Genomic DNA, 19,936 nt, shown 5'->3' on the forward strand with positions numbered 1-19,936 from the left:
ATGTCTGAAGTGATAAAAGGTTGAAAATTTCACTGTTGAACTACCTTCTTACATATGATCTTGAAGTTATTTCTACAGAATATAAAGTTTATGTAATTCTTTACAGTAAAATCTCTCAGAAAAGTAATTTGACAGAAATTTATCTATCACTAGAGTTGAAAGAAAGATTTCAGTAAGAAAAGTACAGGGGTGGGTCAAGTTTTTTTTTAGAAAAATATACTGTATATAATACATCTTGGAAATTACACATGCTTTTATTTAATGTGAAGGCACAACTTTAACAAGTTAAAAGCAAATGTATTTTAATTACTTATGTCATTGTCAGTACCAGCTCATAAAAATATATATTTGCAAGCATGTAATCGAACATTCTTTCAGATTGTCAGTTCAAAATTCAATCTAAAAAGTCCAACACTATTTCTGGAAAACCAACTGACACATTATTGCAGATCCACATAATATTATTATGGCTGGACAATCTGTTCGCCAGAAGTCACGGGGTTTTCTTCATTTGTTGCATAGTCCGAATGGTTCATCACCTAGGCATAAATAAAAGATGTTAGGAAACGCAAATTTTCAACTTGTCCTTACTATTCACTAATTTGGCAAAAAAAAGTGTACAAAAAAAGACAGAATGCTCCACAGAACTGAGCAATGTACTAGCTCAATAGCCTATGCTCCTAAGGATATGGTCAGTATGACAATGACCTTTCAGGAAGCCTAATCGTTTGATAACTGCTTTCTCTGGGTCTTACACTATCTCCATTTCCCAATATGAACACTGCCCTTCATGGCAGTGAGAATACATAAGAAGATGTTCCTGAGGCTTATTCCAGGACACAATTCCTTACACAATTCTAGAAAGGTGGCCTCTGAAATAGGGTCAGCGAGCCCAGCATTTACTGATAATTCTGCTTATTTATAACTGAACCAATCTCCACAAAGTCTCATAAAACACTCATTAAAGCAGAGTACTGGAGAGCTACTAAAGCTGAAGCAGAGTTGTTCCAGTACCTCTGCATTCTGACTTGTCATTTACAGCTTGTGACTTCTAAAAATAATTAGAAGCACCAGTGACATTTAACAGAGACAAATCCACTGTTCACCTGATAGCAACACACTGAAAGCTCAGCTCCCGCCCAGAGTAAAATAGCCCATTGGAGGCTGCGGTATAACTCCACTGATTCTCGTTTACGAACAAAAAAATTCCCTAAAATTTTTCTTAATTATTCTATATGCCAAAGTAATTATGCCACTGCTTGATTTTCTCTAGAGAGAAAATAACACCTTTACTTACTCTGTACTTACTAGAATTAAGACTGAATAAAATCAAATAAATGGAACTGAATACTTCGGTTTTGAAGCAATCCAGAAAATAATTAATAAACAATAACTATTCCTAAGTAGCTACAGAAAATAAGATATAATTGAGGTTTCCAAATTTGCAGGTTTACTGAAATCCTATTGAAACACTACTTCTTTTTGGATCAGAGAAATTTAAAGAAAGGAATGAAAGACTCCAAGTAAAATATTAAAATACTTCTCTCATTTTTTTTAAAAAAGTTTTTGCTTGCCTTCTTATTTCCCTTTTCTTTTTTTCAAGATTTATTTATTTACACATAAAGATTGGGTTGCAGGCCAGAGGTGTGGGGGATGAGAGGATTCACCAGAGACAGAGGGGGGAACAGAACAGGTAGACTGACTGAAATACACCGCTGAGGGGAACAGCAGGCGAGACAGGAGAGGTCTGCTGCGCCATGTGGGTCACCTCCCTGGCCGGGGATCAAACTTGTGCTGCAGTGGCTGTGGAGAGCTTCACAGTGATGACACTTAACCTCTGTGCCACTAGGAAGGCCCCAAAATATTAAAATACTTCTATGAAGTCTCTAAGTTACTAGCAACAATTTGCCCTTTGAAAACAGCATTTTATTTTTTTTATTATTATTATTTTTAATAGAGGCATGCTTTATTTATTTGTTTGCTGGTTTGTTTGTTTGTTTTGTTTATACACGCACTGGGTACAGTCAGAAGCGCGGGAGGGTGAGAGAATTCACCAGAGCCAGAGCGGGGAGCAGAGCAGGCAGAAGGACCGAAGTACACTGCTGAGGGGAGCAGCGGGCGGCAGGAAAGGTCGGCGCGCCATGTGGGACCCTCCTCCGGTGGCCGGGGAACAGCCGGGGATTGAACCGGCGCCGCAGAGGCCGCGGGCAGCTTTGCAACCCAGCGCTCAACCGCTGCGCCACCGGGGAGGCCCGAAAACAGCATTTTAAAAGTCTATGGTGGAAAGCTGTTTTTTATCACCATTTTCTTGCACTCAACTTTAGTAACAGGCATTGGAATAAACCAAGTAATTAATCATGGAAACAAATGTGCTATCACCTTAGATTCTGCCTTTAGTTAACTTACTTGTTTTATACTCAATTATTTCAAAACTATAGCAAAAGTTTTGGTACTTTAAAAAATTACAAAGAAAGATTAAAACATTTTAAAAGTGTCTCACTTTACAAAACCTTATTAACAATTTTGGTAATTTTATGAGGGCTCCTAAAACAATCAAGAAGCTTACATGCACATGCACACATGAGATTAAAAGTCAGTGGATTAAGGACTGACCATTATAGTTGCTTTGCATGAAGAATTTCAATAACATTAATTAAGGATTTACAGTATATAAAACACCTTATCGATAAATGGGAAAGATGACCTAATTTCATTTGCAAAACACTTGGAAATCTGTTTGGAGAAGGCAGATTTGACGTTGAGAGTTACATTAGGTATATTCTAGAATGGCAATGCTATGGAGATAAAGGAGGGACAGAGGAAGGAAAGGTCACTATTAGTCTAAGAGAGAAACCAGTAACTTCCTGAGGGTGTCTTCAGCATTGACTCTCAGGTCTATCCTATACTGGCTCCAAGCCTTGTCTTCCTCTGTTTCACTAGGCTTGTTGAGGTTCCCTGTCTTTCTTTAGCAGTCTCTGCCTAGCATTGCCTGATTTCAGCACCAACTGCCTCACAACGTCCTAGGTTAACCCACTTCAGTGGATTTTAGATACTTCTACTTGCCTGTATTTTATTTTATGGGTGAAGAGACAGTTTCAGCAGATTAAGAAATTTACCAAAACTGATACCAAAGCCACAAATGACAACATTCAAGCTAAATTAATTTTGACTTTGAAGACAAGACCATGAGAAGATTTTCACAATAAGAGGGTGTAATATTGTGAAGGTATTACATTCTGTAACTGCTAAAAATGTGAGGTTTCCGGAAGCATAAGACTCTCTCCTGGAAGCAGTTAGCTGTGATCACATAGCTACTAACAAAATCAGAATTCAAATTTAGGCAGTCTGACAGCAGACTCCATGTTTTTATTACTATGTGCTATTTTATATTCAAAGTGTCTTTACTAACACAATTATGACAACACTACAAAATGAAAAGTGTACAACCAAAGGTGCCCCACCTTTTCAGACACTTCTAATTGGATTTTCTTACAATCTAACTGCCTTATTTAGCTACTATGCTATGTGAGATCCTTGGAGTTCACCCTTCTGAGGCTATGTATTATTGCTTTGTGTTCAGCTACATGATTTTTCCCTTTAGGGGTAGCTGCTATGAAGAACTGACTTTTTTTCAAGATTACAATTTTTACAAATCAAACTTGGGAGGCCTCCCTGGTGGCGCAGGGGTTAAAGACAATGTTATCAAGTTATTGCCAGCCACTGTAGCTTGAGTCTGATCCCTGGCCAGCCACATGGCACAGCAGATCTCTCTTATCTCCCCGCTGCTCCCCTCAGCAGTGCATTTCAGTAGATCTGCCTGTTCTGCTCCCTACTCTTTCTGGTGAATCCTCTCACTCCCCTGCACCTCTGGTTTACACCCCAGTTCTTGTATGCATAAAAAAATAAATCTTTAAAAAAATAAAAATTGAACTTGGTCTGTCCAAGGCAAAGTGTCTATTCATAAGGAATATAAGTAGATTCCTTGGTTGAATTCCCTCCTTACCTACCATCCCTTTTCACCTCAATAAACATTATGGAAGAAAAAGGAGAGATGCTACAATAAACCAGAGAAAAAACAAGCTGTAGAATATTTCCAAAGAAACACAATGTTACTGTTTTACATATACTATATCTATAAATATTCAATTATTTCTAGTGTGAATTGGCATAAAAAGGTCTGGAAGCTCCACATAAATGGTTTAAAGTAGCTGCCACTTAAGGGGTGGGGAAAGGAGAGGGAAGAATGTTTACTAAACAGCCCTTCATGTTTATTTTAGACTCTTGCATTGCATGCTTAAAAATACACAGAAAAATAATTAAAGTAAAAACAGAATTGGAATTTCACATTAGTTTTGTCCAAATTTTAAAATCATTTCTGGATAATACTCTAAAAACAAATTACTAGAAAAAAAAAGGTAAAGTATTGGTACATGCCTATGAGAGAATATTATACAGATATTAAAATGATTTTTACAGGGAATTAACAATGAAATAACACAACTATGCAGTGGACAAAGTAGAGATTTCTTTAGCATATGTCATCATCCACCCACCTATCCAATCATCTAGGAAGGCATGAAAAGAAAACTCATTTACAGCTTAAAAGTGGGTTTCTCTAGAATTTTGGGTGGACTTAATTTATTTTGCACTTTGCTACACTTTTAAACTTCTTTGTAATAAGTACATATTTTCTTAAAAGGCTGTATTAAAGGGAAAGGAAAAATTCATAAGTAAAAAAGTTGGCGATGAGGATACCAAGAAACATGGTTAATTCTGTAAAATTACACTGGTGCTTTTATGAAGTCACAAATTTAAATTCTAAACTAAAGATGTAAAGCTAATTCTAAACAAATTTTCACTGCTGCTTATCTTCTTTGTCCTGATTTGCCTCATAATCAATCAGATTATGTTAGTTAGTAGAAACCTCTTACTCACAGTTCTGTCTTGAGTCTTTTCTTCTCTCTCCACGTTCTCACTCATTGAGTATACAGATGACACTCCCATATTTCAATCTCTAACTAGGTCTGTCTCCTGTACATGAGGTAACACTATTTAACTGCCTATTATTTCTCTCCTCTTGGTAGTTCTTTAGGTACTTTGAAATGTCATCATCTTCATCTCAGTGAATGGTATCACCGCTCACTCACTCAGTTATCCAACCAGAACTCCTGGACCTCATTTTCTTCTCTCCTTACACTGAACTCATCACCAGATCCCATCAATGAAACCTCTAAATCTCTGTTGACTTTGTCCACTTCTCTCAAATTCACTTCTTTACTAATTCTGGCTACTAATTCTTCTCATTGTAATAGTTATCTCCAGTTTTGCTTCCTCCTTCAGTCCATTTTTCTAGAGTTCTTTAAAACCCGTTGGTCTCCAGTGTTCTTAGGACAGACTCCAAACTCTTTAATGTGGTTTGCAAGACTATAGGCTCTTACCCTTGCTTCCTTCTCCAGCTTCACCCTAAACTTTGCTTATGTGCCATGTTCTCTTCCCTCTTTGAATGCCTGATTACCTCAATATGAACACATGGCTCAGTCTTAAAATTTCAATGTAAACTTCTCATTCTTTAAGAAGCCTTCCCCAAATCACTTTTCACTAATGGAAAACTACAAGCACTCAGTGTCCCACCTCTAGCTTTCATGACACCCTGCCATAATTAATACACTTATTTATTTTTTAAAGATTTATTTATTTATACAAGAACGGGGGAATAGGCCAAAGGCGCGGGAGGGTGAGAGAATTCACCAGAGGCAAAGCGGGGAGCAGAACAGGCAGACGACCGAAAACACTGCTGAGGGGAGCAGCAGGAGAGGCAGGAAAGGTCTGCTACACCATGTGGATATCTCTCTGGCAGGCCGGGAATTGAACCTGTGCTGCAGAGGCTGCGGACAGCTCCACAGCATTGCGCTCAACCCACTGCGCCACTGGGGAGGTCCAACTAATACACTTATGACACTGTACTGTTAGTGACTCTATCTGTATCCCTCACTAGACTCTTAACTTTTGAGATGCCATCATAAGAATAGGCCTGTTTCTAACATTTTTTATCACCAGCACCTAAAGTATTACTGGGCTCATAGAACTGCTCAATAAAAGCTTACCAAATGAAGAAAACTAAGACTATTTAAAGCCTATTAGTAGAGTATGTGTTGGAAGACATACTTTTATTTTTCAAGATCTGTAAAAGTGAAAAAATCTTTGTGGAAAAGTTACAAGCTGTTTTACTAGTGTATTCAAGGACCTTGTGGTAAGAAACTAATTCTATGCATATTAATATAAACAGAAATGGCAGACTAGGCAGGTAATATTTTCTCCAAATCGCAAAAAAATTACAAAAAAAATGGACCAGTGTTTTTTCTAATTATAGTAGTCTAACTTAGTGTGTTAATCACTTCTTCTTAAATCAAGTTAACACCACAGACAAATCACAAAATGAACATGAACTTTGAACTGTTTATCTACTAACAGAAGTGCAGGCACCCACCCAAAGTATCTCTTTTTGTTCATGTTAGCACTATCATGCATGTATAAGGGTTGCTGGAGGAGGGCTGTTTGTTTTAATAGGGCAAAAAGAGTTAACCACCACATGAAGGAATCAATGCCATGACCCTGACCTCTGGGGTTTCCCAACCCTCATTAATTTCAATGCAAACAAACTTTACTGGAATACCAAGAACATTTAGAAAAAGAAGAAAGGCGTTTAGCTTCAATGAAGAAACAATTAAAATATAATACATTCTAGTATCAAGAATTTCTCTATTCTGGGAATTTTAAAGGAAGTTCAGTCTTGATCCACATAAAACTAAAATGAGTTTATTCATAGGTCCATTTATCTGCAAAACCTTAAGATTCTTTTAACTACAAATAACTATTATCAGTTTCTCAGTACTTATTTTAAAGAGAGTTTAATCTTTCATAGTCTGCTTTTGTGGATTTTGAAAACTCATGTTGAAATACTGTTCTGGCTTTCCCTGAGACTCTCCCACTGCTTCTTGGTGGTTTAGTTTGAGGAGTAGGGAATCGGATTACAGTGGGGATGGGAACTGATGATGCAGCAGGTGGACAGTAAGGGGACAGTAGTGGAAAAAACTTAGGACATCCTGACAGATAATTTTTTGGCACATAAAAACCACGCTACATAGATGGCAAAGTTAGTGAATTATGATATAAGGTAACTTGATAACTGAAATTTAAGAACATACCTGGTAGTTGCTACCTTGCCAGAACTTTTTCATTTCCTTGCGTCTCCAAGCAATAACTGAGGCAGTAATAAGTGTGCAAGGTACTAAATACAGGAGAGCAGGTTGCCCCTTTTTCATCAGCACCAGGACAACAAATGTCAGTACTGTGCCAACAGCATAGGCTATAAGAAGAATATCAGTCAGTCATTTGCACATGTTACCCAAGCTGGATTTTAATTTCCTCTTTGAAGTAGTTGTTTTAAAGTACTTCTGAGGACCTTTTTTTGCTCTGGCTTTCCTTAATTTCCTCATTTTCTTGCATAGTAATTAGGAGAGATATTCTACATAGCTTCTGAAGAATTTGGAACCTGGTTAATATTTCAATTATAATTAATCTAATCATTAATCATTGATAAAGATAAAATTCAAGAGAGTCGAAATTATCTGTCACTGTTAAGGATGCTGAATTGTTCCACTTTTTAGAATGCTGGAATGTATACATGTAGGGACTACTGATTCCTTTGAAACTCTTCCCAATATTGATTATATACTTCCTGGGCTTCTCAGCATCGTTTGATCTTAATGACTTAGGGTCTCATTATGAACACAAAATTTAATCTACCTCATGATGAGGCAATAAAGAGCTAGGAAGTTTAAGTGAATTGCCCTAAATTACATAGCAGAATGGACATATACTCTGTTACCTCTGCCCTTTCAGTGAGTGTTATTTATTCTATCACCCTAACTGATCCTGGACTCTTAGAAAATACCATACTTAATGGGCTCAGACTGCTTTTCTTATTTCTTTAGAATTTTTTCTCATTTCACCTACTTAGCTGTTCTTTCTTGCTGTTAGGGTTCTTATTTTAACAACAAGTTAAAGAGTATTCTCTAACATACACTTTAACGCCATACTAGAATTGAAAAAACCTTGCTAGAACTGTATCTGAATGGTTCTGGGACAGGCCCTTTACCTAAGAACTTTGGCATATGAATTTAGAGATACCTATTTGATATGTTCAAAGTATTTTTTTGCTTACTTCTTGTCTGCTTTCAATAACAGACATTCAGAACAAGTTATAATAACTACATCTGCTATCCCAGGTAAGATGTATTATAAATTCATTTATATAAATACAGTGTTTTTTTAGAAATCAAGTATTATACAATTTATTGACTACATATGTGCCTGATGCTCTAATAAACCTTTTATATGCAGGCCTACTGTATTCCTTTCACATGTAATTTCCCTATGATATATAAGTAGTAAACAATAATAATCCCTTTTTGATGGGAAAATAAAAACAACTTGTGTTACTAATTAATGGTGAAGAATTAGAATCCAGGACTCATTTTTCACGTCGACCATTTCCTTTAGACAATACAATTCAACATAACAAAAAGAAAAAACAAAAATGTACCTATTACGGAGGAAACATAGTATATAGACGAAGAACCAGTCTGAACATCAAATCTTCTACAGTATGCAATCAAAAGACCTAAAAGAACACATACAACATTATTTTCTTAAAACAACAGCAACACAAATTAAACTGTGGCAACAGTGTATGTTGCATTTAACTTACATTTTTGCATATTAACAACATTAAATTACCTCCAATTGTGGACAAAATTTTATATTCTGATTTTTAAAAACTTTAATATATTTTAAACATTTTCCCAAGTAACTGAAGTCTTTAAAAAACATGATTTTTTATTAGCTGTTTAATATTCCCTGTCACAGAGAAAGAAAACCTTTTTTTAATATTTCCATGTTATAAGTTGTAATGTTTTTGCTTTCATTTATAATTTTATTAATGGATCCTCTTTTTTCCCTTGGTTAGTGTGGCTAAAGGCTTGCCATTTGTTATCTTTTTTAAGTAGTAAACTACTTTTTTTATCTTTTTTAACTACTTTTATCTTTTTTAACTACTTTTTTAAACTACTATTTTTTATCTTTTTTAAGTAAACTACTTAAAAATAACAAAATAATTTTACTAACTTTAATGGATATTTGTATTAGTTTCATTTCTCTATATAACTAATAAGTTCCTTGTTATTTTTACTATATTTGCTGTTTAATCAAATTTCTATATGTTAAAAAAAATGGTAGGGGCCTCCCCGGTGGCACAGTGGTTGAGCGCTGGGTTGCGAAGCTGCCTGCAGCCTCTACAGCACCGGTTCGATCCCCGGCTGCTCCCCGGCCACCGGAGAAGGGTCCCACATGGCGTGCAGACCTCTCTTGCTGCCCGCTGCTCCTCTCAGCAGTGTACTTCGGTCCTTCTGCCTGCTCTGCTCCCCGCTCTGCTCTGGCTCTGGTGAATTCTCTCACCCTCCCACGCTTCTACTGTACCCAGTGCTTGTATAAATAAATAAATAAATCTTAAAAAAAAAAAAAAAAGGCAATTTCCCCCCCCAAATTAGAATTTTGCTGTTAGCATTGTCAAAAATTCTTTTTGAGTGCAATTTTCTTTCTTTGACATTCACTCAGGAATGCAATATTTATATACTATTTTAATCAATTCTATGCAAAGTACTATATATACGGTTTTATATAGCACTTAGTATAGCACTGGTAAATTAGGGATAAATTTAAAGATATTCAAGAAACTTTAAGTTACTCAATTGAATTTTTTCTCTTTATCAACTATGTGAATAAAGACTCACTGAACTAAGATAGATACTACACTGGGCTTTGCTATGCCAACTCACAAGGCAACGCTATTAGCTTATTTCTCTCAACTTGACTTTACCATGTAAATAAAAAGACTTTTAAAAAAAAAGATGGGTATCTTTAGGGATACCCATACTCACCCTTAGGGAGTCAGTACATAGGAAAAACGTAACGAAGTGAGGAAGGATGAACTCAACTGACTGAGAAATATTAATTACTTCTAAGCTATATTATTACTGGGCTGAGATTAAGTTTATTCTATAGGTAATCCAGTGAGAAAAATAAAGAAGAACTACAATATTTTTTAGAGAAGATATGCTAGAAGCCAATCGATTCCACCACATGCCATACATTTTTGTACTATAGTGTGCTACAACTGATGTGGTACCGTTTCTCCTCTTAATCATGACCTTGCCTAGTAATCCTAAACCACTCTTCCTAAAACGTAACTATTATTTTTAAATAAAAGTAACAGAAACAACTATAATAATTTGATATTGTTAAATTCAATTTTTTTAAATGGGTTGAGACACACAAATTTTTTTTTTTTTGGGAGATCAAACTGACCATAGTTGCTTACTGTAAGCCACTTCTTGAGCCATGAAGATATATGTATTTTGGTTGCTTCCATCATTTGAACTTTAACTTCTACCCCTTGAAATGTTTTTTCTATCTTTGTCACTGATCCCAGCTCTAATGATAGCCAGAAATACTTAATAAAGGGTAGATAACTGTTAATAGATTCTATACATATGATAGTTTAAAAACATTAGTACATTTTTACTGAAATTGTTACACACAACTGCTTACCTGGTATAATAATGTCTCCAAAACCCAACAGTGAAACTGGCATATAGCACACATGCATTACTGAGAAGTAAGTTAGCTTTGGCACCCTGATGACTACTGGTAACTGTAATAAATTAAAATAACAAAAAAAAAAAGGCCAGCAATAAGTCTCTTAGGAATCTTAATTCTTATCTTTTAGAAAAGGAAGGACTGATATAGGAATAGTTATTTTAACATTTTTAAATTGACATTTTAGAAGAACTTGAAATCAGAGAACATAAACTATGTACACATATATATTTACATACACACACTCACTCTGAATGTATAGAAACTCAAAAGAAATAGAGACATAGTTTTGGAAAAATGAAACACAACACACATATAGGCTTAACATTATTAATCCAGTATTCCCATGTCTAATCTTTTTTTTCCCTTTTTTTACCAAAAATAGGACTCAGGCCTTGAAACAGATTTTTTTTTTTTTTTTTTTGCAATCTGGATTTTTTTTCCTCAAAGAAGAATCTTGTCTCAGAGGGTATGATTTAAGGTCCAGTGAACATATCTGAAATACAATCCTTACTTTCTCATGGGGAGCTGAGGGTTGAGCTGTGGCTTCCACCAAGTTTCCATCATTCTAGGATGAAACCCAAGTCAATAGGTATTTAATAATTTAGAATTACTATGAAAAGGGCTATATTTTGTGAGAAATAAAGTTATACAATACCTTAACATGCACTACATGACAAATGAATTATACAGGGAGGCAAAATTATTTACTGGACACACATACATACACTGGCAGCCACTGCAGTAAATTGTCATCCTTACCTTTTCATTATTTCTAAAAGGTCCAGCTGCAAGTTCAACCATGATACTCTCACCATTCTAAAATTGAAACGGAACATGAAAGAAACTGATCATTTAATGAGAATAATATGACATTACTTAAGAATGATTTGACTCTATGTCTACTCTAAGCTGATGAAAAATGAATCACAGACTTTTTTGTCTAAAACAGTCTCTGTAGAAAGCAAAAATTGGTGTCATCTAAAATAAAAATGCATTTAGCATAGTGCTCCACTTTTTCAGGGCTCAACAATTATCAGAAATTGGTAGATAAACTGATTTGTACTCATGTATTAATATCTAGTATTTGTAATAGGCTATAAGTGCTTTAAGTTATGTCATATACTATCTGTCCTGTCATTTTTAGTAATAACAATGAATAGGGATATAAATACTAAATTTTTTTATATTCAGATTTGTAATAAGTATTGGTAACTTTATTTGAATAAATATGCATTTGACCTTCTGGCTACCCACCATAATAACAAAGCAATCAAGAACTAAAGAACCTGAGAAATTTCTCTAGCTTGATTCTTGCCCAATTTCAGCCCTGCCTGTGTTTTATTTCCCAATCAAAATATTAATCTTAGCTGAATTATCCACCATTGTATCTGACTAAGGTTTTATTATGTGAGAACATCATTTAAAATTTCTTTCCTGAGAGTCATGTGTGTAGTGGAGAAGGAAAATATTTTGAGGTAGCAGCTAAGATTGCATGAGTACTCATTTTATGCTTCACATTATGATACATATGTTATTAAAACAGGTAGTGGGAAGATAAATGCCAAATTTCAGGAAAATTTGATTGACTAACTTCAATATTTTCCAGGGGTGGAGTGCATTGGAAAAATAGCCTGAGTGTTTTAAAAAGGGTTTTAATGATACCTGAGCTGGGTAGAAGGATAAAATCCTCAGATACAAAAGTCTTTTCCTGATGCAAAGCTTTGAGTTCCTAAGTCACAGGAGTTTAGGAAAAGAAAATAATAATAAATGCAGTTCTCTATATCAGACTCCCATGATGTGACTGAATTTCCAAATAGCTCATATTGGTTCATTTCTAACTGTTATTTAAAACACTGAACTGAAGACAATCACTAATGTCCTCTCATACATTCAAAGATATCTGAGTAACTACTATTTCAAGATACTATACCAAATATAGTTGTGGATTTAAAAAAAATATAGTTGTGGTTTTATGGCCACTAAACCTTCCAATTCATTCAAAGTATTCTAACACCAGAGTCAAAAACAGTTAGTGTCCAATATTTAATCCTCAAAATTTTAGGTAAAAACCACAAAAATCAGTAATTACTACCTGATTTCATTTTCAGTTACCTGCTAAATTAAGGTGTATAGCCTAAATAAAAACAACAAAAAAAAATGAGACTGAGGTGTTACAGTAAATCTACAACTGTGAATTCCAAAGAGCACTTTAATCTTTGCTATCATATCAGATTACTGAAATAATATTCCTAGTCAATAAGAAGATTAAAAAAAAAAAAAAGATGAAAAACTCCCTGAGCGCAGCAGAAAAAAAAGTATACTCAAAGTCATCTTTATTATTACCCAATATCTTTAAAATGCTAAAACTTTTTATGTGTAGGGAATGGAAATGGTTTTCCATTCCAAAATGACACGTTTGGCATTTATAAACTGATACTAGTGTTAGAACAGAAATATTAGAAATATTATTTTTAAAAAGAGTTGAGTTTTAGTTTATAGCCATGTCCACTGTGTAATAAATGTGTCATATGCTATAACTATCTGCTGACTTACAGGAATGACTTTGTAGAGAAAATGATTTACTTTCTTATGAATCTCTGAGGGAATGACCTACGTACAGAAACATTTTGTTCAACCAAATAAATTGACACAAGGCAGTTTCCATAGAACTTCTAAAAATGCTTTAATAAATTAACAATTTTTATTATAATCCATATACTAGTTCTATGCTTTTTTAAGTTACTATTGTTCCATGAAGTCAATGAGTCAAACAGCTCATCATTAGGACAGGGAAAGGTGCTAGTAAAAACATTTTGGGTAGGTGTCATTAGGAACAGTTAACTACATGCTACCTATTGCAAGTTCAGCTCTGCAGTTGGGCACGTGTTTGTCTTATGTCTTTACATCAAATATCAGAAGTGAAAATTTTTACAGCTATTTCACAGATGGCAGGATACAGCTTAAGGCTTGAAGTAAAATGAGAAAAGTGGGGGAATTAAGCAACAATTAATATATTCATGAGATAGCATTAGGAACAAGGTAGACAAGTTGGGAAAATAATAAGGCCTACCACTCACCCAATACCTCTCCCTTATTCTGGGAACACAATATCACCATTTTTTTTTTTTAATATTTAAGGAGCAGGTTTATTAGGAAAAGGGATAGAAAAATAAAGGACACTTGCATAGACACAAGCGGGCAGAAAGAACTACCAATACCACCATTTTATTGTGAAACTAAAAGCAGAGCTAGGAAAGAATGACCTAGGAACTGCCATTTGCTATGATTCTAATTTCATGGAAAAATCCAGTTCAAGAGAATAATCAAATGGACAGCAACAGAAAGGAGGTATGGGCCTCCCCAGTGGCGCAGCGGTTGAGCTCTGGGTTGCGAAGATGCCCTCAGCCTCTGCAGCGCCGGTTCGATCCCCGGCTGCTCCCCGGCCACTGGAGGAGGGTCCCACATGGTGTGCAGACCTCTCCTGCCGCCCCCTGCTCCCCTCAGCAGTGTACTTCAGTCCTTCTGCCTGCTCGCTCCCTGCTCTGGCTCTGGTGAATGCTCTCACCCTCCCGCGCTTCTGACTGTACCCAGTGCTTGTATCAAGCAATAAATAAATCTTAAAAAAAAAAAAAGGAGGTATATGTACCCCTGGGTCTATTTTCCTTGAAGCCAGCCCTATCTTGGCCTCTAAACACAACCTGTATATATGAACCTATTTGGTGTAGAAAGATCTCTTTCTTAGTCTAAAGAAATGAAGTAGCAATGACATCATTTCATTCTTTTTGCTGTCTATATTGTCTACAGGAAACACTTAATTGACTTATAATAATACTTTAAAAAGGTTAGGAAGAAAATGGACCATTCTCATGTTTACTTTATTTAGCTAGGAGACATTCTTTTATCTAGCAAAATGGCTTAAGGAGTTGAAATTACTCTCTGTTAAAAGACAAATTTCAATGATAATTTGCATAAAACAATTAGAACTCATTTACTGGCAAACCAATGTAAAACCAATCATTTAAAAAACAGCTTTAAGATTCTCATCTTTTAGCATGTTCCTCATATATTTCAAAAACAAAGCATACCTTTGTGATGAATGGTGTTATGAAAACAAAAAACACATCATATAGGAGGAGAAGGCCTAAGAGTATCACACATGACTGTTGAAGAAAGAAAGAAATTTAAAAGTCAAACCTCCGTTATCTTTATTGAGAGTATATATTTTGTGAGTACAATAAACAAGTGAAAACATTCTTGAATACTATTTTAAAGGCATTTAATGATTATTATTACTATTTGTAGTTTTATTACACAAATCACATTATAACTTTTATTTCTTTACCCTGTTCTTAAAAAAAAAAAAAAAAAAAGCATTGCGTCAGAGAAATGTTCTTTCCTTATAATTAATCCAGTAAGGATTTTATGAATTTGACATGTTGTATGAATGCCTAAAAAATTTTTAAACCAGCATATCAGTGGTTGGCAGAGGATTAGGATTGTATGTAAAATGGCATACTAGATCTTTGGAAGAGAAAAGGAATGTTCTATAGTTTGATTAGAACAGTGGTTACCAAGTTATATACTTATAAAATTCAATAAACAGTACACTTAAAATGGGTGCATTTTATTCCATACAAATGATACCTAATAAAGTTTTTTTTTTTTTTTTTAAGATTTATGAGCGCAGCGCTGTGAAGCTGTCCAAGCCTCTGCAGCGCGGGTTTGATTCCCGGCCGGCCAGGGAAATACCCTCATGGTGCAGCAGACCTCTCCTGTGGAGCCCGCTGCTCCCCTCAGCAGTGTATTTCAGTTGTCTGCCTGTTCTGCTCCCTGCTCTGTGTCTGGTGGATCCTCTCACCCTCCCGCGCCTCTGGCCTGTACCCCAGCTCTTGTATAAAAATAAATAAATCTTTTAAAAAATATATTTATTTATTTATACAAGAACTGGGATATAGGCCAGAGGTGCAGGAGGGTGAAAGGATTCACCAGAGACAGAGCGGGGGACAGAACAGGCAAATCTACTGAAATACACTGTGAGGGGAGCAGCCAGGGAGGCAGAAGAGGTCTGCTGCGCCATGTGGGTATCTCTTGGGCTGGCCAGGGATCGAACCCATGCTGCAGAGGCTGTGGACAGCTTCACAGTGTGGCACTGAATCGCCTGTGCCACCAGGGAGGCCCCCTAATAAAGTTGTTTTAAAAGGAAAAATTTATTTCAGCTAGCAAAGTAGTTACCTTGAAGTTGGGTAACTTCAATGTTTTAATTAAATTCAGACAGAAAGCAATCCCCAAGATATCCTGAAGGATCCAAGCCCACCTAAAATCAAAAGAAATTATGCTGCTATATTATTCAGTCATTTTTAGATGAACTTCAAAAGAAATAGATCTCTAAAGTAATAACATACTCAACTGCTATGATTTGACTAATTACTAAGCAACAATTATAATAACCTGTTATAGTTTACATATTTAACAACTTACTGTACAGTAGAGTAATATTACTATACAAGAAAAAAGGCTACCTAGAAGAATATCAGGTTTATATACACTATTGTTAATCTTTGAACTAAGATAACTTATAACTAAGACTACTGGTGTTAATATAAGTCTGGATATCTAGAACATAGAGGAAACAACAGCTATGCAACTTACTTCATCAGAAATAGATAAACATAATTACCAATTATCGTACCTGAAGTTGCCCAGCATTGTATAAACTCCCAGATTTTAAGCCATTAAAGTCTACACAAGTCCTTTAATCATTTTATTAATAAACTATTCAATAAAGTTAAACATAATTTTTTTTTTCTGGTCATCCCACCTGCAAATGGATACCTGTATATTTTCTTAGATTACCTTCCTTACATGCAAAGTGGTATACTGCAGATACTCTTTTGTACTTTTCTCATTTAAAAATATACTCTGGAATTCACTACATAAATTCAAAGAGCTCATTATTCTTCAAAGCTGCATGTTCTACTCCATTATGTATGTCTATCCCACAATTAAGTATATTTCTGAAGCCTAGTCCAGCTTAGATGTTAAAATAATGATTCACACTGCCTTCTCTGTATGACTGCAAACCCATTAGCACAATATCTTACGTACAAATTTATTTAGCTTTTTATTTTTTTAATCCCAGACAATGGTATTCTGAAACAAGGCAAAAAAAAAAAAATTCCATAATGACCAGAATGAATAACTATCAAGGCAAGATATACAGTAATACACTCTCAATCTAAAAGCAAATACAGAGTGCTCATACCTATCTTCATTTCGAAAAACGGCCCAAACAACAGCTACTGCTATGCATAGTCCAGAGAGAAAAATAAGTCTCACTTCGATGCTTTTACCACGACACACAATCCTAAAAAAAATTTAAATATCCTTAAAAAAATTCTTTAAATGTCCTTAAAAAATATTAAAAAGGTTAGCTTACTCTGTAGATGAAACACAATATTTAACATAAAAAACATTCACATTTACTGTTACAGGAAGTTACAGGAAATTATTGATATATCAATTTAAAAGTCTTGACTTTAAGTAAAAGGAATGATATATAATAAAATAAAGTAATAAAATGTTTCTCAGCTAACCAGGACTTTCTATGATGATGGAAATGTTATCTATCTGTGCAGGCCAGTTCAGGAGCCATTAGTACTTGAAATGTGGCTAGTAAGAGTAAGCAACTAAATTTTAAATTTTATTTAACTTATATTTGAATTACCACATGTATATCAGACTACACAGGTTTAAAATAACACTCATACTTTTTCGAGTATTGATTTCAGTTTCAAATGCCAACAATATGAGATTCCTCATAAGATACATACGCGCACTGTCCACAAGGTATCTTACGAATTAGTGCAGCAAGACAGTTGTACAGACTCATTGCAGATGCTATGCAGAAAATTGCTATCATAACATAAACTGGAAAAAAACAAGAAAGTACATTATATGGGAATAGAAGGAAGTAGGATAAGAAAATATTTATACAAACAATATTCTTTTTCTTTTTTTTAAAGATTTATTTTTATTTATACAAGAGCTGGGGTACAGGCCAGAGTGGGGAGCAGAACAGGCAGATCTACTGAAATCCACTGAGGGGAACAGTGGATAAGCCATTTATAAACACCTTTTAAAATGCAATTTATGTACGAGAACTGACACTTGACTTTAGATATTAACCATGCCATATTTTCCTATGGTGGAATTTGTCTATAGTAACTTGACCTGTAGTACTAAGCCAAATCCATTTACACAAAGCTCTGTAATGATACTGCACTAAGGTAGTTAAAATTGTTTTTCTATAGTAGCTATGCTTATTTGAGCAGTATTTAAAATAAAAAACACCTGACAGCCTCCCCAGTGGTGCAGCAGTTGAGCGCTGGGCTACGAAGCTGCCCACAGCCTCTGCAGCACGGGTTTGATCCCGGCCGCTGGCAAGGGTCCCACATGACGTGCAGACCTCTCCTGCTGCGCCCGCTGCTCCCCTCAGTAGTGTATTTCGTCAGTCTGCCTGTTCTGTTCCCCGCTATGGCTCTGGTGAATTCTCTCACCCTACCGCACTTCTTACTATACCCAGTGCTTGTATAAATAAATAAATAAATAAATAAATAAATAAATAAATAAATAAATCTTTAAAAAAAAAAAAAAAACTTGATCTCGTTGTTAAAAGGTGGGAAAAGTATGTATTCTAATATAAAAGTACTTGCTTTGTAAACTTTCTCAAAATATCATAATAGAAATACAAATTTTACCTGAATTTTTAAATTCCATTAATTTCAATAAATAACTATGCTATAGATGAGTGTAGACTCAATAAATCAGGGATAGTCACTTTTCTAATGGCGATCTTGTCTCATTTCTAAACACATAAAATGTAACAATAGCCATTTTAGGATTATTATGAGGTTGAGACAATTATATATATATATATATATATATATATATATATATTAATGCCAGAGTAATGAAGATCTTAACACTTCTGACAATTTAACAAATCAGTATCATCTTTCAATTATTCACTTAGGTTTTCCAAGTAGACTACTTTAAATGAAAAGATAAATCTGGCAAAATAAATGAAGATAGTATGCTTAAAGCTACAAATATAAAATATGACTTCTTACCCAACCATTTGTAGAAGAAATAAAGTAAGACCATCATAACACAGCAGATGACCACAAACATTACAACTGTTAAAGGAGTAAAGGTTAAATATTCTTCCTTCTTTCTTCTCATTTCTCCCTCTTCAGCATGTGTCAATGCCTTCATGTTTTCCCTGCATAAACATGCAAAGGAATGTCAGCACATCTCTGCCAAGTGCAGTTATTTTTAAAGTCTACCTCTACTTTAACACAACTTAAATTTGAGTACAAAGAAATATACTTTAAAAAAAAAAAACCTTGCACACCAAAATAAATATTTAATTTAGAACATAAAAATTCCCTATTCTCTCCAGAGATGACATGTTATAAACCACTTATTTTGAAATAGTATTTTTTCCTGGCAGAATTACTGAACTTTATTATATAAACAATGTCTATAGATATCTGTATTATGTAATTTGGAAACTACATTGAAATAATATATTTCAAATTATACACTTTTTATACACTTTATATGATCTATTTACACACAGTAAAACACTTCTAAAATTAGCTTCTTTTAAATGTAAACACAATTCTTTTATCAATCAACTCAGAAATTACTATTTGACGCTCATCAATATATTATGAAGGATTCAAAAGAAGTTTAAGACAAAACTTTGTCCTATCTCAATTTAAGATAACAAAAGTTTGTTTCTAATTCTCCCAATAATCTTGCTAGGTCACAGAGCTAATAAATAGTGGACAGAAGTTAAAGATGAAAGAGTTAAAAGTTTCTTGAGCAATTTCTGTTCTGTCACTCATTGTTACTTCCCTTACATGAAACCCACCATATACTTTTCCAGCTTTAGTCCCTTCAACTCTGGTCTATTAAACTTACCCCCTTGCATATATCTTGACCCTTCCTATCAAATTTGGGCTCAATACAAACTTTAGGTTTAAAGAAGTTTGCATTTCTATAAAATTGCACTTTTGCCAAGCTGCTTATTTACCAACATGCCATTTTCTTATTAGAAAACTGTTGATTAGGATGATCACCATGTTAAGCATCTGACTCTAGGGAGGCTGCCTGAGCAAAAAGCAGGGAGAGAGTCTGAAGAGACACAACA

The 19,936-nt window shown here is 34.7% G+C and overlaps 1 protein-coding gene across 1 annotated transcript in view; it reads right to left on the reverse strand.

Moving 5' to 3' along the window:
• Nucleotides 1-332: 332 nt before the first annotated feature.
• The window catches only part of SPPL2A (signal peptide peptidase like 2A), a gene marked incomplete at its 5' end in the record, with an annotated part of 37,710 nt that continues 18,106 nt past the window's right edge, over nt 333-19,936 (reverse strand). The window contains 10 exons of the mRNA XM_084240535.1: nt 333-539; nt 7,206-7,366; nt 8,606-8,683; nt 10,669-10,771; nt 11,479-11,535; nt 14,805-14,879; nt 15,952-16,033; nt 16,982-17,083; nt 17,550-17,646; nt 18,849-19,000. Coding sequence (XP_084096661.1) covers nt 465-539; nt 7,206-7,366; nt 8,606-8,683; nt 10,669-10,771; nt 11,479-11,535; nt 14,805-14,879; nt 15,952-16,033; nt 16,982-17,083; nt 17,550-17,646; nt 18,849-19,000 — 982 coding nt within the window. The 3' untranslated portion in view covers nt 333-464. The remainder of the gene's footprint in view (nt 540-7,205; nt 7,367-8,605; nt 8,684-10,668; nt 10,772-11,478; nt 11,536-14,804; nt 14,880-15,951; nt 16,034-16,981; nt 17,084-17,549; nt 17,647-18,848; nt 19,001-19,936) is intronic.

Source organism: Talpa europaea (genome assembly GCF_964194135.1).
Source record: "Talpa europaea genome assembly, chromosome: 8".
Taxonomy (NCBI): Eukaryota; Metazoa; Chordata; class Mammalia; order Eulipotyphla; family Talpidae; genus Talpa; species Talpa europaea.